Genomic DNA, 26,486 nt, shown 5'->3' on the forward strand with positions numbered 1-26,486 from the left:
TGTCAGTGGAGACTTAACCAGTGCAGTTTTTGCTTTTAGTGACAGAGGCTTTGTTTCAGCTAGTGGCTTGAAAAAACGTCTTCGATGTATTGGGTGACTTTTTTATTCTAATTAGGGATACACCAAATTAGCCAGTCTTCATGTAGGAGATCACAGAGGGCTAGATCCTCAGAGGAAATGCTGCACACTTAATCTACCCAGAATAAGAAAGGAGTGAGAAGGTCCAATTAAACTTTGCACAAGACCCAAGGCTCTTCTGCAGACTTAGTGACACTTCCCTGCAGAGTTTGGACTTTCACACCTGTACTGCCCCTTCACCACTTTTCCTGGTAATTTTCCACTCTGTAGATTTCTCAGCCAGACCTGGCCCCTTCCTCCTTCCTCCCTGCAAAGATTCTCCCCACCCTTCAAATCCAGCCTATGTTCCCCTGCTTTCCTTGATCATCATTCCAGATGGGAGTTTTCCTTTTCCATCCCTCGAGGACTTAATCCCTTGCTTAGATTTGGCACAGCCTGTGTACACACGTTTTTTCTCTCCAACTAAAAAGTTCACTCTTAGAGGATATAGCACTCGGTTTAACTCCTCTCTGACTCCTTTACTGTACATAACTGTTTCTCATGAAAGTTTACTGAGAAAATGGGTGCCTGAGATGGACTACTAAGAAGCTTCAAAAGTGGCAAATCATTTCCTTAAAGTGTGCTTCTGATATAGGCCTAATATCCCCTAAACCAGTACTACTGTCTAATTTATGGTTCTGAGGGGAAAATTAGCTATTGACGTTGGTCTAATTGATTTCTAAGGGAAGTGGGTGACCCAATTATTGAGAGAAATGTAGAAATGTGAATTTAAGTCTATTAACAACTGCCTTCAAGCTCTGACCAATCAATAAAAATGGGCAGGTGGGAGCGTGAAATCCTAATCTTTTTATCTCTTACCTCTCCTGTTCCAGTAGAGTCTCTGTCTTGCACATAAGCCATGAGGAAGTGGCAGGCAACTCATCTTTTTTTCCTGAGTCCTATAGTGTATCCCAGCAGTACATATTATTAATTACTGTAACACTTTAAAGAAAACAGTATCTTATTTAGTTAGAATCATGATATAATTTTAGATAGTCCTAATAATAGGCTGATAATAGGTCGTCTACCTAATATTTCATTTGTAACCTTTGGCTATGGATGTTCAAAGTCAACAAAGGTCAAGCGTACCTACATTTCTCAATATCTGGGTTACCTGCTTCCCTTAAGGCAGATATTGTGAAATGAATCATTTCTCTGTGACAGAAATAGACTAAGAGAAGGGCTCTTCTTGGATTTCTAAATATGTAAGAAAAGTAAAAGCAAGCATTTATTCAAGATCTTATCTTTTCAAAGAAATGAAATATCTCTCAGAATATCCTCAGAAAAACATGGGGATTGGTAAGTAGTTTCCTTACATAAAAGAAATGGTGGTTTGCCTGCCAGTGAGTCATTGATAAGCAAGTCATTGTCATAGAAAGCCACCTAATAAAGCATATTATTTCCTAAAATTGGTTGAATGAAAATCCAGTTGTTATAAATTACTTAAGAATATTCTGAAAGATTCAAAGCCAAAAGGCTCTCTTACTTCTTAGTTTACTAAAGTAACAGCTGAAGATTGACTTAAATGTGAGCAAATATCAGTGTAAGATGTCATTTACATGATTTTAAATATAAGGATCAAATTTCTTAAACATGCTCAAAATGCTAGAAATCTTTTTTAATTCCTCTCTGAACCAAGTCAATTCATATTCTAAATTTCTATTTTCAGGAATGATGCCATTTGGAATTTTTAGTTCTGTAAGGATACTTCAGTGTTAAGTTGTACATACAGCACAATTATTGTTGTGAGACCATCTGCAACAGAAACAAAGCCCTCCTAGCTTCCTCTGGAAATTAGAACCTGAAGTAGAGGAAATTATGGGAGTCTCTATTCTTAGATGTCAGCAAGAAAGCATGGGATGCCATGACAGACCAGGGTCATTAGGTTTTTTTTTTTCTGTAGAGAGCCAGACAGACATGTTAGGCTTTGCTGGGCTATCCAGTTCTGTCTCTGTTGAAACTTCTCAACAGAGAAGTAGCATGAAATCAACCAGACAATATATAAATAAATGAGCATGGTCATGTTCCAATAAAAACTTTATTTATAAAAACAGGCTTCTGGTGGATTTGGTCTGTGAACCATAGTTTGCCTGATTCCTGAAAATTATTCTTTGGAGATTTAAATTAATTTCCTCAGGTGATTACGTGGAAATTGCTTTTTAAAAAATGCACATATAAGTTTTATATGTATATCATAAAGACCATAGATAAAAGAATGATTGATATTCAAATAAGAAAGTATAAACATTAGCTTCTAACTCATTTACTACTAATAATACCTTTTGCCCGATACACTTAGTTCATTGGGCGTAAAGAATTAAACTTTTTAAAACCCCTGTCTGCTGTTCCCACTCAGTGAACTCACAAGAAATTTTAAAATTTCAAGGGAAACACAGCAACATCTATCAGATTTGGAATGCAATACTACTATTGTTATTTGGATCTAAGTACTTAATAAATGGACATGTTATATAATTCTTTTGGCTTTGGGAGGACCATGAAAATAATACTGAGACAAAGGGTGTACAAATAGAAATACCTTGGGAACTTGTAACATAAGAACCTGAACAATAGAAATGTAAACAAAATAATAACTCATGAATATCCTATTTGTACTCTACGCTAATGTAAGTCGCTGCATGATAGACGAAAAAATAGGTCAGGTTAACAGGGAGGAGTTATAAGATAACAGTTTTCAATTTATAGTCATACTTGTATCTTTTACAACCCAGATGAACTACTATACATGTATCAAGGAAAGGACAAAGAAAGGACCTAGTACATTTTTTACCCACAACTGATTATCAGAGTGAGAACACTTAGGGAAAACAATAGCTTTCAAAAATTCTAATGTGAAGCCTATTGTATTTGAATACCCCAAAATAGTATTTTAAATGGAAAATAGTAATATTTTAACTGACTGAAGATTAAATATGTCATTTTTACCAATGAGTCACAACAAAAATTACACAGATATAAATATCCCATATCTATGGGTTTCCCAGGTCAATCTTCAAAATGTGCTGAACACAACTATTAATAACAAGCATGATTTTGTAGTCTTATCATTGCTGCTTAGAGTTTCAAACGAAACTGTGGACCACCAAGGGCCCCACATTTCTCCAGTCTGGGATACTCCTTTAGGCTTTTAGAGGATCTCACAAGCCTAGAGGGCAGCCTGATAGCCAGAAGGATGGAGCAAAACATTGATTTGGGACAAGTGGTAGCACACCAAGACACAGGGAAGAGTAACTGACTGGTGGTATCCAATTTTTTCATACTGAATAATAGCAACATACCAATATTCAAATAGCATCACTTTCAGTCAGAGCATGGGAAGAGATTTCCTTCCATTTGGCTCATTCGAGCTCAACCAGGTCAGATGCCTAGTGTCTTCTGAGCAATGTCTGATTCCTGTGAAGGAGTCAGATGGTCCACACTCATTCAAGGCTTCCATCTTGCCCTATGTGGACCTCTGGGCCAGGTGACTGGGAAAAGGCTGAATCTTGAAGGAAGTTAAAATCATGCAATCAAATCCTCTAGAGTATATCACAAGCATTTATGAAAGTTGGAATTTTCAACAAGCCAACATAAATTAGTCGTTTGTTATTGCTCTCCAAGGCAAGTATATGAATGGTTGGGCTTTGTGAGCTGAGATATTATCTGGTCTTAGGTGATATCTGAAAGGAGTAATAATGACAAAAACTGGTCCTTAGTCGATGAGCATGTAGAAAGAGGAAATGCTGAACTTGGTAACCATGGTGGGTGGCTGATCTCTCCAGTGGTCTTTTTTCCCCTTATTTGTTAAGGAGCCAGAAACTCACCCTGAGTTGTGCCAGGGGAAGAAAAGGACTTTGAAAAAAATGTATAGAAAATTCTTGGGTACATTTCTATTTATCATGTAGTTATGAATATTGTAATATCAAGATTGCATGCACATAAATGTGTTTAGAAATCACAACGACACACATAAGAGTCTAGCCATTAAGCAGTATTTAAGTAGTAAATGCTCAAATGTTAGCAACGACCCTAATCGGGAACATATCTGTGATGAACGCTAAGGAAACTGGAATATGACCTAAGAGACAGTGATTGTAAGGATATTACAAATCCTATGATATAGGTAAATGTCTGGAAACCTTTGCACCATCTAAAGCAGACCTACATAACCTGTCTATACGCTGCAATGACAATAAATTACATAATGGCATTGTAGTTATGTAATTGACTCTGCTCAGTATACTTATTTCAATTTTACATGGAGTCAGCCTTCATCCAGAAAAACTGAGTGCTGATTCACTTTGTTGACTTTTCTTTTTTATCTTTCTTTCTTCTTCTTTTTTATTTTTGCATTTGCTTTGCAAGAACAATCCTAAAACAGAATAAATGGTTTACTAATTTTACTTTTTGCCTTTTCTGGCATTTACTTCTTTTTTTCCAATTTGAAATGGAACCAGATGCTTCTGTGTAATAAAAACGGAATTATGAAACAAAATGGCTCTCTTTAAATCTTCGGTCTGTAGACAACCCACCAACAGTTACCTTGCATGTAAAACTAGAAATAGGGGTTGCTAGATATTCTAAATTACAAAATATGTTTAAAATACTATGTAATTGAGGTCAGAGTAATAGGCAAACTATTCCTTTCTTTTAGAAGTTTGCCACTAAACATGGCTATAGAACCTTGAGGCTTATTCTAAAACAGCAGTATATAAGACAATTCTAAGTCTTTGAATTCACATATAATGGCAGTGTTAACTGAACCATTCTAAGGAAATCTAAAAAGTGCCAGCCAATGGTCTTTCTCATTTGGGGGGTTACTGGGATGATATCTGCACCCTCATCATACAATTTTCATCATGCAAATTTAGTATGTTTCAGGAGGCTTGTAGAACGAAATATTGCCTGAAACAAAATGATGCCCACCTCACTCCAGCCTTACAAAATCCCGTGTGTAGTGCCTCGTGAGTGCAGACACACGGTTTCATACACAAGAATGCCGTTGAAGCTATGGCAGTACTCAGGAGACTCGAACCCTTAGTCAAGATTCCAGGGCCCAAAGAGGGATTAGAGGGACTGTGGCAAACAGACAATTCTGCAATGCCCATGAAGGTATTGTTCTCTAAAAGTTGTGTTGGGAAACATTCCTTTGAAGCACATGATTAAGCAGATGTGGCCAATAGAGTTTTTACTTATTTCGGTCTATGACATTTCTGAAACATTTTGTTTTTGGCCTCCTACCAACTCATGAGTGTGGAAAACTGAGGCAGCTCAAATCTAAGCATAGAAATTCATGTGTCATATTCGCTTTAGAAGTGCTCTGGAACGGTTTTGTTTCAAAACATTAGAATCAGTCACATGTGGCTATTGAGCACTTGATGTCCTAAAGGTGTAACATATGCTCCTGATTTTGAAAACTTAGTATAAAAATAAAAAATTCAAAATATCTCAATAATTTTTCATATTGATTATATATTGGAATAATAGCACTTGTTCTAGGTGATAACTTCTAGAACCATATTATTCTAACTTCTACCTTATTTATGAGACAAATGAGCTCTTACAGCTTGAAAAAACCAGTGGGATTCTGACTAGACGTTTTAGACTTTTTAAATGTGAGAAATAATTCAAGACTGTCCTTCATGGTAAAATAGTCTGGTTTATACTATGTATATGAACTTATTTGAAAAACAAAAATCAATAATGTAATAACTGTCAGTTCTAAAATACAAAACATAATTTATTCTGTGCTGAAATAACCTTTGCTTTGTGACTATATTGTCTTAATTAAAGGTAACATTATGAAATAGTTTGTCAAATTAAGGCTCTCTCTATAATAGTCTACCATTATTTAGCTAAGTAATCTTTGTGGGTTTTTTAAACGTTTATTTTTGAGAGAGAGGCAGCAAGCAAGGGATGGGCAGAGAGAGGAGACACAGAATCTGAAACAGGTGCCAAGCTCTGAACTGTCAGCAGAGTCCAGTGCGGGATTTGAACTCATGAACATGAGATCATCACCTGAGCTGAAGTCAGACACTTTATGGACTAAGCCACCAAGGCGTCCCTAGATAAGTAATCTTTGAGATAGGTAACAGATCTCTTTAAATAAGCAAGATAAATGCTGTTCTTTCAGAAAGATTAACCTAATTATCCTAACTTAGGTTGTATTTTTGTGAAATCTTAGATTGAATAATTTGGCTGAAATGACCAATTTTTGTGAAAGTCTGGCTCGTTTTTGTATTGAAATGACAGTCACTATTTTGTAATTATCAGGACTTCACCTCTTACAATGAAAATTAAAAGCTCCCATTAGTCTTTAGAAAGTGCAATTTACAGGTTAAACAAAAAAGAGGACATCACCCTTAGGTGCTCAAGTACTCACTGAGGAAAAGGCATGTGTTCTCATTTAAAGGGGTAAATTCTTAAACACACATTGGCCTTTGGCACTGGCTACTGCTGGAGCTCCTGCTACATAGGCCACAGGCAGCGCAGTCAGCCTGAGTGATGCATGAGAGAACGACCGGCCTCCATCGGAACACTGGGGGGGTTGGGGGAGGTGAGGTGGGGGTGGGGTGGTGGGTGGGGCCCGGATCTTCCAAAAATGCCACTGTCCAATAAGATCCATTTCCCTCTCTTTCCTTTTCCAGTATATGGGACACCTACCCTATTTGCCTGTTATGTCTCATTAGGAAAAGAACACCAGGCAATTGATCTTCTTAAATGGAAATGTTAATGCTTAGTGAAGAAGGCATTCTTAAAGATGAAAAAGAGTGAGCCCTTTATAATTACTAACCTGGAAATTCTAAGAGAATATATAGGAAAGGAAAGAAATGGGAGAAAATAAGTACTCTCTACTAGCTAATAAAAATAAAACAAAAAGTAATCTTCTGAGCTCAGATGATGTGCTCTTTGAGTGCTTTTTCCTTTGTCCATGTTGGTGACCTGTCAGGCCCCTAAACCATGGATGATGAGAAGTCCTGCATTTTCTTCTTCTCATGAGAAGAGCAGTAAAGGAAGATTTGCTCTTGGAAAGCAGAATGTCTACCAGGATCCAAGAGCCCCCGGGAATCAGAAATTTCATTTCATTTTCCAATTTGACAGTTTTGAGAAAGAGCCAAAAGAATTTAAGATCTTTTTTTGATGGAGATGTTTATGTGACAGTCATTTCTACTGTCCATCATTTTGGTCTCTGAAAATAATCCCTTCTTAAAACTGAGGAAACCTAAAATGTGATGCATAATTTGATAAAAATGTTCACTTCATCTCAAACTAGAAAGAAATATGAAGTACTTGGAATTTAAGTGTGATTTCTATAAGGGGAAAAGTGTTCATATGAAAAATCAAAGCAACTTACTTTGAAAAAAATCATAGTGAAGTATTAGGTCTAATGTTACAGCTTCTCCTGAGTCTGATTTGCAACTAGGGCCTTTTCTTTCTTTCTTTCCTTTTTTAAGGTAAATAAAACATTGCACTGTCCTAAATTTCTTGGCATGGAAACTAAAAAACTACATTGTAAAATGTGGGCACTTCTATTCCAAGTATCGGAAAAAGACATACCAGATTTTCCAAAATATCTTTAGTTCATAAGCAATATATCTAGATAATCCTCAACTGAAGGGAAAAAGGACTTTCATAAACAAAAGTTTCCTTATTCTAGTAAAGTGAAGGATCTTATAATGGAATATTATTCTCACTCTATCCAGACATTTTGGCACCAGCCTAGGGGGTAGATTTTTCTAAATATTTGAAACTTGGTAAATACAGAGTTTATTCATAAAAATGTCACTGTCTTTAAAGTTGTACAAACTCATGAATAAATCCAATTTTATCTGGAAATGACAGAGGTCAACCTTTGTTAGTTTAAGTCCAAGTCTTAGCAACTTTTCTTTCCTCAATTTCTTTAGCCTACCTTAAGTGTTGTCCATGAGAAAGAAATTTTATTAGCATGAGAAGGAAGGAATATATCCCTCAGCAGGAGTTTGTAAAATACTTTCTCCAGAACTGTAAAATGGCAGGATTTTGTGATAGAACATTTTTGGTTATTAGTAATATAGTGTGTATAAATGAGGACAAAATAAGAAAGCATTCGCTACCCAAGCTTTAAGGGCATTTTGTTTCGTGGCCCTTAGGTATGCTTCAATTTCTTATCATTGTAAGTGGGATTTTTTTGTATGTACCATAAAACTATAGCCTACAACCATCCCCTTGTAAACAGTTTGAACACACTGAAAAGTATAATGTTGTGAATGCCATGGGAACATCTTATAGCACTACCTATTATTACTTGAACAACAGGCCAAAGGAATTACTGCCTTGTGAAGAAATCCAAAGGATGTATGACGGTTAGGTTTTCAAAGCAAAAACAAACAATGTATTACTTCAAATGTGTGCTACTGGTCCCTGAAAATGTGTGTTTTTAAATGTTGTGTTGTTTACTCGCAATTTCAAATTTAAGTCATCGGCATTAGGTATCCATTACATACCACAGAAGACACTATTTTTTTTCATAAAGCAGTCACATGCATGAAGTTAGGATTACCAACTGATATATATGTATTTTTTTGCACCTCAAAAAACAGAATCACTATAATGCAGATCATGCTTCCACACCTTCCTTGCTGAAGGACAAAACGTACAAAGTGCCTGAATTTGGCCTCCAGATTGGAAAGAAGCCGAATCAGTACTCTGGCAGGATTGCATCTTTCTGCTGGGCTCCAAATACCACAGCTGGGTTTTCCTGCCCTTGTTTGGGGGCTGCTGCTTCTTCCACCATCTTCAGCCTCTCCTCTGCGAGGCCCTCCTCTATTTCCAGGTCAGCCGCCTTTGTCCCATCTTCTAGTGCCTTGGGCTCTGCGTTGGTGGCCTTGGCAGCATTTAAATCAGCATCTTTAATTTCTTTCATGGCCTGTACCTTCATCAGCTCGGCCTCTGACCCCTCAACGGCCACTTGTGCCCCATCTCCTTGAACTTCCTCTCCTTCCGAAACAGATTTAACACCTTCACTGCCATCCTGAATCGATGACGGTGACTGGCCGGCCTTCTGGCTCTCCTGGATGCTGCCGTGGCTGCTGCTGGCACTTCCCAGCCGGGAAGAGGCCACCACGGCCTTCACTGCTGCCTGATTGGAAACAAAGAAGTGTCAGGTGTTACCTGCACTTAAAATCTGGAATCAGAGCTCGATCTCAGCTTTGCATTTAGGGAGTCTTTCATATGTTTTGTATGTTCCAAACATATTATTCCAAGATGGTTCAATGAAAACTTGTTTGGAGGATAAACAGCAAATGTCTTTAATCTCAAGCTAGTGTATTTAATCATCTGGACCAATGAAAGCTTGAGTAAATGTGTTTGCCCATGGATTACATGTTTTCAAATATTTTGGACTTTGTTTCCTGAAGTATTTGTTTCATGCAATGCTAGTATTATGTGACAAAAGGATTCCATTTTATTTGAGAAGTCCTGGGTTCAGTCAAAGTTATTTAATCCATAGTATTTAAAATCAATTTGACCACAGAGCCTCTAAGATTTATTTAGTCTTTATCAGCCTGTAAGTGATGGCTGAATAGAACATTATTTTTGAACTTCAGCTGTTCTCTGAAATGCTCTGGATATGTAGGTGGTCCTAAACACCATGTAACAGAAAAGCATCTAGTATATCTTTAGGTGTATTCTATAAAAAGATATTTTTTGGGTAGTTTTCTGTATCACATGATTTACAGCTGATGCTTAAACAACATGGATTTGAATTGCAAGGATCCACTTATACACAGATTTTTTTCAATAGATACACTGAAAAGTTTTTTGGAGATTTGAACAATTTGAAAAAACTTGCAGATGAAGTAGGTAGACATACGCAAAACATTAAGAAAAAGTTAGGTATTATTGTAAGAATATGGCACATAAAACACAGAACATAAGAAATATGTGTTAAATGACTGTTGTTTGTAAGACTACCAGTCAACAGTAGGCTATTAGTGATGAAGTTTTGGGGAGCAAAAGTTATAGGTAGATCAACTGTGTTGAGGGGCTGGTGCCCCTAACCCTAGGATTGTTCAAAGGTTAACTGTATTTTAATTTTTACCAAGTATGGTAATTTATCCACATTACATTATAGTTTTTAAAAGTTTCCCAATTTTCACATATTCAGAAAGAAAGCTTTCTGAATAAGTACCAGTTTCCTAAGCAATAATGTTCAAGTAGTTCAGTTGTAATTAAATGAGAAGCAGTGATAATGTATTTGGTGAGTAAATCTCAACATATAACACTTTTCCCTTTATTAATAATAAATTCTTAAAATTTTTTTAATGTTTGTTTATTTTTGAGAGAGAGAGATAGAGCACAAGTGGGGAGGGGTAGGCAAAGAGGGAGACACAGAATCCGAAGCAGGCTCCAGGCTCTGAGCTGTCAGCAATGACCCCGATGTGGGGCTTGAACTCATGGACCGCAAGATCATGACCTGTCAAAGCTGGACACCTAACCTATTGAGCCACCCAGGCACACCAATAATGAATTCTTAAGAGAGAATAACATGAGTGTCTGTGGCTTTATACCAGTATTGCTGGGACTTCAAAGCAGGATTTTCCCTGGTACTGTATGAGATGAATAATATTATTAGATGAAGAATAGTAGAATTCAATAGTAGAATTCAAGCTAAGAGAGAGATCCTTTTATTTTTTTTAAACAGAACACAACAAAACAAATCTTACCTTAAGCTTGCGCCGGGCATTGAATTCTTGGAGCTTCTTTTGAGCAGTATCCATGTGTACAAAATTAGCTGCTTTACCTGTGACCCATGGGTGCTGGAGAGCTTGGAAAGTAGTCAGTCGTTTCTTAGGATCCAAAACAATTAATTTTCTAACCTGAAATGATAAAGAACCAGAAATTTCTTAGGAAGATTTTTTATGGTGACTCACACTTGCCCCTCAGCTTGTGAACTTCTGGGTTCTTTTCTATTTTATTAGCAATACCAGAAATATACATTTAGAAAAAGTTTTTAAGCCTTCAGTAGTCACTGTAAGGATAGCTTCAGGTAGCAGTGGCTCAGTGGGGTCTGAGAAGACAGTGGTGTGTACCACCTGAGAGCCCAAGCTTGCAGACGACTTTCCAAGGGAGGTTAAAGAAATAGGTCCTTCTCTTGCCTGTGGACTAGAAGCTGTCTGAAGGAGAACCAGCATCTGAATAATTCTAGGCTGCACTTCATGCCACTTATTTTTTTTTAATGTTTTATTTATTTCTGAGAGACAGAGAGAGAGACCGCGTGAACAGGGGAGGGTCAGAAAGAGAGGGAGACACAGAATCTGAAACAGGCTCCAGGCTCTGAGCTAGCTGTCAGCACAGAGCCCGATGTGGGGCTCAAACCCATGAACCGTGAGATCATGACCTGACCCAAAGTCAGACACTTAACCGACTGAGCCACCCAGGTGTCCCAATGCCACTTAGAATTCAGAACTTGATGCATCTCAATGGAGGTGGTATCATCGTGCATCCATCATGCTTTCTGTGGGGATTAAATGACATCAGAGGGATAGTACCATAGTCCTTACGCTTATCCCATGACCCTATGATATAGTTCACTCTCTCTTATACCTTCAGGGTTTTGAAGGAATAAGCCACGGGCTGGAGTAAAAGCCTATTCAAAGTAAAGGTATCAGTGGCTTCGGGGCATGATTTGTTTAAAGGACTGGAGTCAACCCATGGCAGACCATTCTGGAGGTTGACCCCTGAAGGTGAGCAGATAATAAACTGCCAGGGAGATCAACAACCAAAATAATTTCTGGCCCTGGGCCCAGAAGGATGACTTGGAATGAGGAAGAGACTATTTGGAGTTAGGAGGCATGTTCAAGCCCAGTTACATCTCTTACCTACTTTTGTGAGCCTAGTAAGAAACCCACTTACTAAGTCCCTATGGACATTCTCCTAGGCCCTTTTCTTATATGATCTCATTTCTACCTTAATGCTTTTGTAAATACATTCTTATGTGTGTATAAAAATGTTTCAAAACTCGTGTAATTCTTTCAATGACCTTATCAACTTGGAACTATTAACTCCACTTCATAAATGAGGGAGGGGAGGGAGCTCAGAAAGTTGTAGTGCCTTATCTAAGGTCAGACAACTTCTAATTGGTGGAGGCTGTGTGCAAACTCAGGTCTGTCTCACCTCGGAGCTTATCTTGTGGCCACTACACCACAGCACCTCCACGGCAATCCGTCAACCCCTCTAACCTTCAGTCTGCTCATGTGGTAGAGGAGGGGCTTTGGGGGTCATAGACCTAAGGCCTTTCTAACTCTGATAAGGTAAGAAACTCTGAACACAGGCTAGCACAATCAGGCAGCAAGTCAAATGAAGAACACATATCTGGTTCTCCTTTTACTCCTTTTCTGTAAAAGTTAAAAACAAACGTGTGTTTGGGGTAAGAGACAAAATCTGTAGAGGGCAGAGATGTGAGGTTGTTTGGGCTAAAAACCTGAGAGGAGGTGGTGGGAGGTACAGGTGGTTAAGGAAAAGGAATGTGCAGCAGGAGGTAAAAATCTGATTGCAGTCACAGCTATCACCTAAGGGATATGTGTCCTAATAATTTTATGTAAATGGCACCTAGTCCTTAGCAACAATTCACAATGACATTATTTCCCTCCCATTTTTAATGGTCCTTTTCCTCTTCCTCATCATTACCGTCTTCATCCTCATGAAAATACAAAGAACTTACTGAAAGTTGGTATGTTCCCCCAAATTCCACAAGTCAGCATTAATCTTTACATCTGAAGATACCGATGCACTGAATTGTTAAATTTGTTTAAGGTCGGAGAGACCCAGTGACCTTGCCAAGATTCAAATCCAAAGCCTTGCCTTGATCCTACAACTCCCCTTACAACCTGACTCTACCACATGCTGGCACTTTTCCCCAGCTGATAAGTACACAGCTGTGGCTCTCGAGGATTCTTTTACTTCTGATGTTTCATAATGTATTAGTTCAAAGGTAAGACTTAGCTGAATGGGGGTGCCTGGGTGGCTCAGTTGGTTAAGCATCCAACTCTTGATGTTGGCTCAGGTCATGACCTCATGATCCAGGAGTCTGAGCCCTGCATTAGGCTCTGCACTGAAGCCTGCTTGGGATTCTCTCTCTCTGTCTCTCCCACACCCGTGCTTGTATGCTCTCTTTCTCTCAAAATAAATAAATTAAGGAAAATTTAGCTGAGGGGCACCTGGGTGGCTCAGTTGGTTGAGCATCCAGCTCTAAGTTTTGGCTCAGATTCATGATCTTGCAGTTTCATGGGTTCAAGCCCCACATCTGGCTCTGTGCCCACAGTGCAGAGCCTGCTTGGGATTCTCTGTCCTCCTTCCCCACTCATGCTGTCTCTTTCTCAAAATAAATAAACTTAAAAAAAAATTTAGCCGAATGAAGGTATATCACAGCTAACCCTCTTATCCACTTAATTTTTATTAGGAAAAGAAATGGAAAGATGGCTAAGTGAAGGAACTGTTACGGAGTTAGTTGATGGTAGTCAGTTAACATGCATTATATCCTCAAGTCTCAAAACAATCTAGAGAAAGGTACTGGTATCAGCCCAGAAAAGAAAACTAAAGCAGAGAGATTAGATAACAAGCCCAAGGTCACACTTCTAGGTTGTAAGAAAGCGGGCATTTTCAAGAGGGCACTTTAGGTGTGTCAGACTTGAAAAAATCTATGCTCTACTTCCTGATCCATTGTTTCATTCAGTACCATTTACTGAGTCTGTAGATATGCCCACTGTGGTACTAAGTGGTACTAAGATCTGGGCACACACACCTCAACCTCTTCCATGACTTGCAGTCCAGTTAAGGAAGACCATTCCACAAGTAAATACAGGTAACAACCGTCACTGACAAAGAGTGAGTTGGGCCAAAGGAACAACTGCAGCAGAAGGAACAAAGCAGATGTGGGAAGGAGGGACTGCTGAATAGGGGGCAAAGCTACCCCGAGGGTGTCAAATGGCCAACTGTGGCTTGACAAGAAGAGTTACCCATGCGAGAGGTGTGTGTGTGCATAGCATGTGCATGTGTATGTGCATGTGCGTATATGAGAGAGAGACAGTGTGGAGGAAGAGGGTGGAAGATAGGAGGAAGATAGGAGGAAGCAGAGGAAAGAGTAATGGCCCCATGCTGAGCTACCCTGACGAGGGAGCTGTTAGTCCGGTGCCCTGGTGTGAAGATAGACCAGAGGGCAGTGCTGTGAAATGGGTGGCACGGGCAGGGTGACAGGCTCCTGACCAGGCGGTGATGTGCAGATCTCATTACAGATTTTGGATTTTCTCCTAAGAGCTTCAAAGCAGAAGAGTGACAGGAGGTGATTTATTTACTAGGCCCTTCCTTAGAATCCTGCATGGCAAGCCCACCTGAAAAGGGTGTGGAGGAGGTGGGAAGGCCACAGGGGAGGTTGTGCTGGTGGGTCACGGGAGAGGACAGGCCCGGCAGGGGCAGTGGTGGTGGAGTAGGGAGAAGCAGATGGATTCAAGAGGTGTTTAAGAGTGCAGCGCCTGACGTGAGCCAGGATTTGGGATGATGCCTCCATACGTCGCACACATACTGCTTCTCTGCCTGGCTGTACTGGAAAGTCATGGTCTACAGGGGGTTTGTTCCATGAAAGAACATGGGTGCGAAGAAGAAAATGTTTGGAGGGAAAAGAGCATTGGCCAAAAACCTGGATGATTCATTCTGCTGGGGAGCTGTGTGACCTTGGACAGTCCTTTCACCTCTCTGGGCTTTAGCACCTTCATCTTTAAAATGAGGGAAACAAGAGATGCCTCCTAAGATCCCTTGGAGAGCTAGCCTTCCATGATTTAAAAGTCAGCTTTTAGTTATTTTTGTGTGGTTTTTCTCTAGCTGATTGGTGATTAATGTTTTCATCTCAGGCTAGTATCCCTTTCATTTTAGAACAGGTGGGCCATAACCTCCGATGATATGCGCTTTCTTTATACAAACAAACTTTAGTATTAGCTTAAGTGAGATCCCAAGTAAAACAAACAAAAAAACAAACAAAACGAACTTTTAGTAGTGTGTAACTGTGTTTGTGATGCCAGTGATACATGATGGGACTTGTGTTACTACTGGGATATTTAATAAGTTTGAACCTTTCAAGATGCAATGCTTTATTTGAAATATAATCAAATCTATGTAATCTAGGCAAGCCAGGTTAAAATGGAATTATTCTGTGTAAATTATATTTGAATTCACCCACCACAGCTGGCTTCATAAGCAAAGTTCTACACTGACTAGATGGTAAAAACCCACTAATTAATACTGTAGTGACTTTTAGTGTGTGATAATTCAGCTAGTGATGAGTCAGGCATATCTGTTTTTCATTATCTACAAGGAAAATGCATTCATGTGCATTTTATATGTTTTATAAAAAATAGAACTATAAAGAAATAAGACATTAAGGGGGGGGCAAATTAAAAAAATAACACTGTCCATTAACTAATTAAAAATGAATATGAAGATTGTTCTTCATTTTGTTTTGATCATACTTACCAAGTCCTTGGCATTTAGAGATACTTCATCCCACCAGGGGGAGATAAAGTAGTATTCACAATTCAGAATTCTCCTGAACATGAACTGATCACCTCTTTCATCATAGAATGGTTCAAATCCACAAAGTCTAAAGGACAAAAGATAGGGAGTAAAATGTCATTAAAAGCCTAAATACATTTCATCAAAATTTTGTGGAAATTCAGGACTGTTCTTTTCACAGCTTCCTGTTATGAACACCAGTCTACTGAGCACGAGTGTAGAACTGCCTTGTTATAATTCACTTCTGCTGTGTAAATACACAATCATGTTCTCTGGAAGTAAAAATAGGTACAAAACCAATTCAGAATTTCTACAAAGTTTATAATAACATTAATAAGTCTGACACAAAACAATAATAATCGCTAACAGTATTACAAGCACATCATAATAATGATTTTCTGAGAATTTCTTTTCAGCAGGAATTGAGAAGACAGATTGATTAGAGTTCCAATTTATTACAAAGTAGAAAAATTAGGATTTCGAGAATAAACAGATTAAGAGGTAGACAGAAAAGATTTTTCAGTCATTTTTACTCAGTCCTATTCGCTGAATTCTGCGATAGAAATTAGTAAAGTATTAGATTTCCATCCCACCCCAGTTTGGATGTCAGGGTGAACAAAGACAGGAGCTAAGACTGTTGTCAGGAACTGACCCTTAGAAACGTGACAGAGTGAACACACGGAGCCAACACAGATGAATGGGCTGGCGTTCCCTCAGCCCTGTGTGTGACCCTCACTTCTGTACATCTTAAGGACCTACATTCACCTTCATATTCCACGAGGGGGTCAGCATACAGATGAATGGGAAAAGTGGAGGAAAAGAAAAGAAAATCATCTCTGGCATCCTACAGAGAGAGAGGAAAAGTGAGTTGCTGACCTGGGACCACCAAAAACCTCCACTGTTTACAGGCGGGTACGGGTTCTGAAATCACTAGGGATTAAGAGGAAACTACAAAAACAAGTCCCTACCACGACATGAGTTGCACTGGACAAAAAATGGGGGGAAAAGAATAAACACGTTAAAAAACATTTTCCTAAATTCTTCCTTCAAGTTGGTCAGGGGACTGCAGAGCATGAAATCTTTGAGTGCTTTCTAATGCAGTGGGTTTCTAGGGAAAAGCATTTTGTCACGTCTTTTGCTCAGACTGTTCTGTTGGGAATCTTTGTCTCTTTTAAATATTCTGGAGCCAGCCAGGACAAGAAAGGCTTGGCAGTGCTGAGGCTTGGACCAGCGCGTCCTCCTCTCCCACCGCAGCCAGCCATCTGCGCCGAGAGTCCCGCTCCCGCAAAAGGAGAACGGGAGCCCACGTCCACACCTTGACAAGGGGGCAGCTCAGCCTTGCTGGGCCCTCAGGTGCCAGCCACAACACTAGAAAAATATAGTCTACTGTTGGTTAGTCATGGAGAAATTAGCCAATGTTCCCAGCTTAGTTTAGGAAGCTCTTCAGTTTCCCCTTCTGGAAATCTAGAACGAAGACTGACAGTTCAGAAGGTACAGTACTCAAATGCCTTTCTTACTTCTCAAACATGTCTGTAAATCTATGCACTGGTGACAGAAGTAAAAAGTTTATGTCATGTCAGCCTGAAATACCAAAAATGGAAGAACTGTGACACAGAGCAATATACACACACACATGCACCCGCACAGTGCAAAAAGCCTTCAGAAATGGAAATATTTGAAAATCCTGACAATGTAAGTTGTGGAGGACATTAGGGTTAGACACGCCAGACATGTGAATGTCTGATATAGGGGAGCTCCAGGCTGCTGGTCTGAACTGTAGTGTGGACAGCTGCAGGACACAGTTCAAATCTCTGACCTTAACAGATTCTGACCTGAGCATTGTAGTTCTGCTTTTATCCAAAGGCACAAAGGGTTTAAGTGTAAAAGGTACAGTGACCAGAATTTCTGTGAGAAACAACAAAATGGCCTTCATTTCCAGTCTACTGTCATCCTTAGAAAATGGCAAGGTCACAGCACAAAATAGCTCAGCAGAACTTTTAATTATAGTAAAGGAGGTACCCAGGTCCAACAGCATGGTCTTGGAGAACCTGTTGCAGTGAACATCGCCTGGTGGGAAGGTCACAGGGAAGGCTGTGGCAGTGGTCATGGGTATTACCGTGTACTTAGAACCAACATCTACTAATGAATGACCTTTAGTGAATCAGGGGAAAGGACTTTGACTGACTCTTATTTTCAGGGCTATGATGTTTCTCCAACAATCACATCTTTCATTCTTCATTTTCCCTGCTAGGTGACTATGTTGTGGGGTTTTACTCATTCTATATTTCAGGTTCTCAGGGTGAATGTGATGTAGTTTCCTACCTCTGTCTCTCTGAGTTCCTGTACAACCTTAATGCTTACACTGTTCCCCACACTCCAATCACATTTCAACATGAAATTGCAGTTGGGTGGGTACACGGATATTTTAGGGGGAAATCTGATTCATTATTTGTATAGTTCAGTTTTTTATTTAACATCACTAAGAGTGATATGTCACCTACCTAATTCAGGAGCCAACATTCTCTCCTGAGCATAAAAGTGACCTCAAATGTAAGCTGAAGGAATTCCATGATGTGGACTCAGAAATTCATTTTAGTGAATTAAGCACTTAGTATGAGCAAACAAACTACCTGTTTTGCATTTCCATAAGAAAAAGTGTTTCTCTACCTCTCCAAATGCTTTTCAAGCCTTTACTGTATTCTAGATACACAAAGAACTCAACACTGAAACTATCTTTTGACATTACATAGTAGCAGGCAGCTATTTAAATGGGTTGCTTATTAAACTGTCTTGGCTACTGACCATTGAATATACCCAGGTGAACTTAGAGTTTACTAATTTGTTTGGGGGTATCCTAGGTACCCTCTTCCTAGTCCTTATTACCCAGATACTACACTTTCTAAGATCACTATTAAATTAAAAACAAACAACCCAACACCTCTTTCTGCTATGGACTAAATTGTGTCTCCTTAAAAGTCATATGTTGAAGTCCTAAGTCCCCAGTGCGATGGTATTTGGAGATGAGGCCTTTGGGAGGTAATTAGGATTTGATGTGGTCGTGAGGGTGGGCTAACTGCGTGATGTGATTTGTGTCTGTAGAAGAAGAGACACCAAAGAGCTTATATTCTTTCTCTGCCATGTAAGGAAAAAGTTAGAGGATAGGTGTCTGCAAGTCAGGAAGAGAGCTCTCACCAGGACTGGACCTCCCAGCACCCTGATCTCAGACTTCCAGCCTCTGAAACTGTGAGAAATAAAATTCTGTTGTTTAAGCCACCCAGTCTGCAGTATTTTGTCATGGCAGCCTGAGATGATTAATATCCTTTCTTCCATATCTTCCAAAATCTTTATAGATTTGGAGGTTATAGGTCCTAACAAGTAACTGTGCAGTGTCCTCTAATGGCAACCAAATCTGCTTGTTTCAAGTTAAACTCTGGAACTCATTGATATCTTTCTTCTGCAGCCTCTCTTCAGAAGTCTTCCCAGATACTCTTCTGTTCTTCTTGCTTACCTCCCTCAAATTCCTTTGCAGTTCCATCATCTCTCTGGCAAATTTCCTGAAACTCCTTGTTTATTCGTAGACAGGAGCTCAGGAATGGAATCGGGGATACCAGAGAGAAAGAGATTAGCCCAAGTTTTTGCTACCAGAGAAAAGGTTTCCCTGAGTTTAGGGTATTAAACTCAAGGTCCTTGAGGACCTAACAGAGATAGAAAACAAAACTGATAGCCAAACTGCATTAAAGACATTGCTGACAAGAAATGTACCAGTCTGGAATTGTTTAAGAGATTAAAAACCACTTGTTTTTTAAAAAGGACTAATACTGTATTTTGACGAGATGCAGATAAGTAAAATAACAGCATGTTTTTAATAGATGGACTTGAGTTTCACATTCATTCCTATCATCAAATAATGAACTGTTCTCCAAATGTGCTATACAAAGCACTGCAAAATGAGACAGAGGAAAGTCCTGGACAGTGGGGTGCCTGGTGGCTCAGTCTGTTAAGCATCTGATTCTTGATTTCTGTTCACAGTTCATGAGATCAAGCCCAGTGTTAGGCTCTGCACTGATAGTGTGGAGCCTGCTTGGGATTTTCCCTCTCTCCCTCTCTCTCTGCCCCTCCCCTGCTCATGCTTTCTCTCTCTCTCTCTCTCTCTCTCTCTCTCTCTCGATCTGTGTCTCTGTCTGTCTGTCTCTCAAAATAAATAAATAAACCTTACCAGAAAAAGAGAGAGAGAAGTCCTGGACAGAAGTGCTGGTTCTAAGAAAATTATAGAATAAAAAGTAATGCTTATTTTCTGAAAATTCTACCACTGGCTACATTTAGTATGTCGTCGAAAATTACAAAAGTAAAAAAGTAATCTTGCATTTTATAAGGACTATAAGTACCTAGAAAATATTACAGCAAAGACAAATACTATGCATAGAGATTGCTTTTCTTCACTTACAAGATGTAGGTGATTATTCCGACAGACCACATGTCCACCTCAGGTCCATAGGCACAGCCTCTAAGGATTTCAGGTGCTGCGGAAAGAATGAATATTGTGTTAAATTGGAGTTTACATTTAACATTTACATCTCAATAACAAGCAACAGGTAAGAAATTAACAGAAGGTTCAGAACAGTTTTGTAACCACTTTTGTCTCCTCAAAGAGTGAGACTACAAATTCTCACATCTATTTTAATGGGAGAAATTAAAGTCTTTCTCTGTTTGGGGGTGCATAAAAATAAAGGTATTAACTTTAATATTCTACATCGGAACATCATTCAAATCAGACAGAACTGCGTCTCTGCTATAAAAAGATCCCTTAATTCAGAGGGAGCTTTGTACGCAGAAAAGAAATACAAGTTTGGCACAGTAAGGGGAAAAATGCACAGTTATGCTACCTTGAGATCTAGATGTGCTTGGAGCATGGGGCATCCATGCACACCTGTATTTGACGGTGTGGAGGGCAAGGACCAGAGGGGACAGTGGGAAGGACTGGGAAGTCTCTATGTTAGAAGGTTGGAATGGGTGTTAGAATGGGGCCCTGGCACATGTCCTAGTACTGAGAACTACACGTATGTCCACAGAGAGCAGCTGTCCCCAGTCAGTTTGGGATTATAAACTGAGAAAGAGATCTCTGTGCACAATGAGCCTGCTCCTATTAGCCCTGCCCAACATGGTGAAAATGGAAGGTCTTCTCAGCCATTAAATGGCCCTGTAGTATAGAATGATGGGATCTTTTCTGTTTTTATTATCTTGGAGCTCTGAAAATGGAGAGTTAACTGGGTCCAAATGTTTGCACCAAGAATTGGAGGTGTTATTTGTTTGCCTAATAAAGGAAGAAAAGGAGAAGCGGGAGTTTTACAATCAATGCAGAAATAAGGCTCAGACCTATGGCCCCAGAATGGCCTTTTCCTATTTTGAACAAGAGTGCTGTAGATGTCAGTGGGGTCTCCGAGGGAGGAGCTGATCCAATGCTGAGGGCTCCTTGAGGGAGGCTTTGGGGATGGGGGCACCACACTCCTCCTTCCAGCAGGGGGCAGGAGACCAAGGGAGCTGGATACCCTGTCTGAGGGCTGAAAATGCCATATTCAGAGTAGGTCATCAAAGTGAGCCCTGGAAGGCCGCTATCCTCCCGGAACTCTGGATTTGACTTAGAGGAAGGAACACAGTGGATTTTCCACTGATGGCTTCCCATACTATCCTCCCTCTCCCATCCTTCTGCAATCAGGATATTCTCCTCTTTGCACAAACTGTGTTACATAAACTACAAGGGATGAAGAGCCCATTCGGTGAAACGAGAGTGTGCAATGTAACACTCCAAGGAGCATTTCAGCAAGATGTACCCTTTAAGGAATGGTATCCGGGGCCAAGAAGTTTTTCTCATCTTTAGGCATATTATTCCTAGAAAATTTTCCTCTTAGAATTTAATTAACATAATTTTAAAAAATGCACACTCATTGCCAATATCATTCACTCCTTCAGGTAAGCTTTCGTTTTCCAGGGCAATCTGTACCCCACATATGGTTCATTTGCGCCTCAACACCGAGCTACCACTTGCAAATGCTTTGCTCATCAGAATTCAGAGGAAACTCTGGTTAGGCTGCCTCTTCCAAGAGAGGCACTGTGCTGTCTGTGTCACTGGGAGGTGTTCTGGTCAGAGAGTTGAATGCATGCAAATTTAGTACGATTAGCCCTTCCCCACTCAGGTCTTCGCATCAGTGAAGTGCTATCAAGTCGCATACTGACATTTAAACACACAGAAATCTGTTGGGGAGAGCCTTTTACATTTTCTGGGACTTGTTTTTACCTCTAAACCCAAGTAAATTGGATTAGCTAATTTCCAAGTACTCTGAGTTTGAAACCGCTAGCCACCGTGATATTAGTAGAGGGGTCGTTCCCGCCAGTTTAAGCAAGAAGAGAGGACATTCCTGAATCCCCATTCCTCCCACTGGATCGTCTACTGTGTAGGCTGCCCTGCGCACACCTACCCTATTGGGTCCAGAGCTATCAAGCCTCCCTTCTGTGCTGTCCAGAGGTGAGCACGCTGTCTCAGAGGTCAGCTGCTTTTTCTGGCCATTCTTTTTTTTTTTTTTTTTTTTAACAAATAGTTTATTGTCAAATTATTTTCCACATAACACTCAGTGCTCATCCCCAAAGTGCCCTCCTCCATGCCCATCCCCCCTCCCCCCTACATCCATCAGTCCTCAGTTTTTGTCAGCATTCAAGAGTCTCTCATGGTTTGCCTCTCTCCTTTTCCCCCACCATTTCCGCCCTTCTTCTCCCCCTTGTTCCTCCGTCAAGTTCCTCCTAAGCCTCCTATATGTGCAAACATATGGTATCTGTCCTTCTCTGCCTGACTTATTTCGCTCAGCATAACACCCTCAAGGTCCATCCATGTTGCTACACATGGCCAGATTTCATTCTTTCTCATTGCCATGTAGGATTCCATGGTATAGATAAACCACATCTTCTTGATCCATTCATCTGTTGATGGACACTTTGGCTCTTTCCATGTTTTAGCTATTGTGGAGAGTGCTGCTATGAACATTAGGGTCCATGTGCTCCTATGCCTCAGCATTTCTGTATCCCTTGGGTAAATTCCTAGCAGTGCTATTGCTGGGTCCTAGGGGAGTTCTATTGTTAGTTTCCTGAGGAACCTCCACACTGTTTTCCAGAGGGGCTGTACCAGTTTACATTCCCACCAACAGTGTAGGAGGGTGCCCGTTTCTCCACATCCTCGCCAGCATCTAGAGTTCTCTGATTTGCTCATTTTAGCCACTCTGACTGGCGTGAGGTGGTATCTCAGTGTGGTTTTGATTTGTATTTCCCTGATGAGGAGGGATGCTGAGCATCGTTTCATGTGTCTGTTGGCCATCTGGATGTCCTCTTTGGAGAAGTGTCTGTTCATGTCTTCTGTCTGGCCATTCTTTATAGCTCCCAGATAAGGGCCCAAATGAAGTGAATACCATGGAACAAAAGTCTTTCTAAATCCACTTTGTAGGGCATCTGGGTTTCCTACCTGACATGGTAATATCTGACCTTCCTTCACAGCACGGGGTGCAACTTAGTTCCTGGTGAGGTGGTAGCCTGCAATGTGGGTGAAACCCTGGTGTGAAAAGCTCAACTTTCCACGGAGAGGTTAACTGAGACAAAGGAATATAGAATGTTTTTGCCCTCCATAATAAATTTCTCTTAAAAAAGAATTTATAATAGTTACTAATCATAATACAACATTTAGGTGAAACAAACCCTAAGCACCTAGATCTTATTCACAGAAACCTTTAAATATTTTCAGTTGGTAATTACCATGACCTTGACTTCAGGACCAGCAGAACATACTAATGTAATTTGTCTGAGCCCTTTCCAGAATACATTTCAGGCTCCAGCATACCAACACTACAGATCTCCTAGGTATCAAATGTCCTTGTGGCTTCTACAGATTTGTGATTTTATTAAGGTGGGAAATACTTGACAACTTCCAACGTGGTTCAGAAAGAGACATCAGCTAGTCCACCTTTTAATGTTATAAGCAGTTCCAGGTGTCCTTCATATCATTGCCCAAACAAACAAACAAATAAATAAAAAAAAAATAGAGTAAAGGAGAAAATCATTTCAAGGTGTGATCCAGTTTTTAAAAATGTATAGAAAATAATTTAGAATCATCTTTTCTAAAAAAGGCAATAATCCTTTATTGATTTCTCTGGATGTCTTCTAAGTGGATCCAAGTTTTGTGCCACTTCGTAAACTTACCTTATCGTTTATGTTATTTCTCATTAACACTAAATGCTACAGAGCTCATACTCCAATCTCCAACACAGAATAATTTTGGTAAATAGTCTTAGAATTGCCAAGATACCAGACCTCACTTTTTAAAAAGTAATTTTAACTAAATATGAAAATTATATTAAAAATTCAAACTTTAAATATGATACTTATTTACCAACATACCACTTAAACCTCAGAGTGCTGATTTTTTTTAGCAATTTATTTTTATTTTTTAAAATGTTTTTATTTATTATTTCTGAGAGAGAGAGACAGCGTGAACAGGAGAGGGTCAGAGAGAGAGGGAGATACAGAATCTGAAACAGGCTCCAGGCTCTGAGCTGGCTGTCAGCACAGAGCCCAACGCAGGGCTTGAACCCATGAACTGTGAGATCGTGATCGGAGCTGAAGTCGGACGCTTAACCAACTGAGCCACCCAAGCACCCCAGAGCGCTGATTTTTTTAAGATCATGGTACTGTTAAAACACCTAGAGACCAAGGGTCCGTCTACAGAGTGGGATGAATTTCATTTTATTAAATAAACTCACTGTTACCCATTCTCGAAATGGTCCCACGTAAAAAGTATGAGGTATGCCCTAGGACACTCTGACCACTGAGGCTAAGTTTCCCCTCTTTTCCTAAAGCCCTAGGAGAAAAGTAGACAGATGATTTTGGTCATTGATTGTAACTTCATTTTGCCAATTCCCTCCTACCTATTGAGTTAAAACCACACATTGGCATTCATTATCAGAAGACTTTTTTTCAAACTACTGTTAGCTCTTCTGAGAAAGATAAACCCCAGGGAGAATAAGATGAGTGAAATCCACAGGTTCACTCATTCACTCACTAAACAAATCATAAACTACTTATTAAGTACATGCTGTATAATGGCCACTGCATTAGGTGGTGTTGGGGGAGTAATGAGAAGTTCAAGAGATCACGTCTCTGCCACCATGGAGCTTACAGTTTGGTGGGGGAGGGGGGGTAGACATTGATCAAGAAAGCCACATGAAGAAACACAAAGTGGCAACTGTAAGTGCTTGGACGGCAGATGTCCCTAATAGAGGACTGACCTGTTCAGAAAGATCAGAGAAGGTGAGTAGAGAAAGCAAAATTTAAAGTGAGATGTGAAAGACTGGAGAAGTTAACCAGGCAAAGGGAGAGAGGGCGGTAGTTGAGGAAAGTGAGTGAAGCGAGCTGGGCAGAGTAAGCACACATGCAGAGACTGTGGGAAGGGTGCCCAAGGAGCCAAGGCAAGCCAGTGTGACTGGAGCACAGCCCAGGCACAGTGAGGTCCTGTGAGGCAGAGGCCACTGCAGATTCCAGTAGGTGAGGGCTTTTGTTTGTTCTTAAATTCTCTCCTATGCTTTTGTTTTAGTGATTCAAAACATATAGGGAAAAAAAAATCCATTTTCATCTTAAAGCGTGAATTGGACTTTGCAGAATTCGCCCCCTCCTACAGCTGAGGGAGAGCCACTGTGGAGCTTTTCACTGTACAGTCTTGTCTTGAATTTGGTTTTCTTAAGAGCACAAGTCTTCGGCATCTAGAAGGCTCTCTACACTTTGCCTCTGAGGAGTGAGCATTGTGGAAGGAGGAGAAAGAGGGGTTTATCTGCCAGAAGGAGAAGAGCAGTGTTTGGAAATTCTCTCCCTTCGTTGCTCTTAATGTGGCGAGGAACCCAGAGGAGAATGCACTCTGGGCAGCTTGGGCAGACCCTGCTCTATACCTTCCTCAGCACCTGTACCACGTGTGGTCCTTTGTCAGGGTGTCACAGATATTTGGCGAGAACGGGGCACAACATTTTAAGCCTTGTCAAGTGCGATTTTTGCTTTGACAACAGAGAAGACAGGCCACGTCCTGGCGCTGTTTGCTTAGTGTTGTAACAAAGGGGTGAATCAGACGGGGATACAGTTGAGATGTTTCCAGAAGGAGTTGCCTCTGGCTAGGAGCAGCCTTATCAGTTTACTACAGTGAATCTCAGAATACTACCGACTCCATACTACCATGCTATGGTGTGAGAGGTGGAGAACGTCTGAGGAGGCATGGGGGGAGGGGGGACTCCATCACTTTGGGTGTCTATGGCTTGTAGTACAGAGCAAGAAAGAAATTTGAAGGATGTTTTAAAACTCAAGTGGTATACTTTATGTCCTAACTCATCTTTTCCATTTTCCTGGGCTCCTGATCTTTTACACTACAAACATCAGTCAATCCATCTTTCACTTAGTATTTTTTCATTAAAGTTGTTTAAAAAAGTCTTCCTTGACACACAAACTGCATGATATTTTGTATAAATCTTATAAATGGGTGAAGAAAGATAGCCTGTTCATTTTCCCCATCTTACTTTCTATTTTTTAAATAATACCCTGAAGAGAAAATAAAATATTTGAGAACACCTAAGTACTTTCAGAAGAGGAAAAAAATAAACACAACCTGTTTTTATTACCCTGGGAAAGTTTCATGTCTATGAAATTCACTTTTCTGTGATCCCACAGAGCCTTCCCATCTTAGAGCAATCACTATTTGTTCTGAATCTTAATCAGATTGAGTTTCCTCCTCGCTACAAAGTTGTGATGGATGCAGC

At 40.1% G+C, this 26,486-nt stretch overlaps 1 protein-coding gene across 5 annotated transcripts in view; it reads right to left on the reverse strand.

Annotated features, from left to right (window-relative positions):
- Positions 1 to 8,487: 8,487 nt before the first annotated feature.
- Positions 8,488 to 26,486, reverse strand: part of CAMK4 (calcium/calmodulin dependent protein kinase IV) — a 217,495-nt gene continuing 199,496 nt past the window's right edge. For all 5 annotated transcript variants that reach the window (XM_039222978.1, XM_039222981.1, XM_039222980.1 and 2 more), the window contains 4 exons: positions 20,102 to 20,177; positions 15,619 to 15,745; positions 10,821 to 10,973; positions 8,488 to 9,235 (listed from right to left, as the gene is read on the reverse strand). In XM_039222978.1, coding sequence (XP_039078909.1) covers positions 8,795 to 9,235; positions 10,821 to 10,973; positions 15,619 to 15,745; positions 20,102 to 20,177 — 797 coding nt within the window. In that variant the 3' untranslated portion in view covers positions 8,488 to 8,794. The remainder of the gene's footprint in view (positions 9,236 to 10,820; positions 10,974 to 15,618; positions 15,746 to 20,101; positions 20,178 to 26,486) is intronic.

Source organism: Hyaena hyaena, unplaced genomic scaffold, assembly GCF_003009895.1.
Source record: "Hyaena hyaena isolate Hyena2069 unplaced genomic scaffold, ASM300989v1 scaffold_1232, whole genome shotgun sequence".
Taxonomy (NCBI): Eukaryota; Metazoa; Chordata; class Mammalia; order Carnivora; family Hyaenidae; genus Hyaena; species Hyaena hyaena.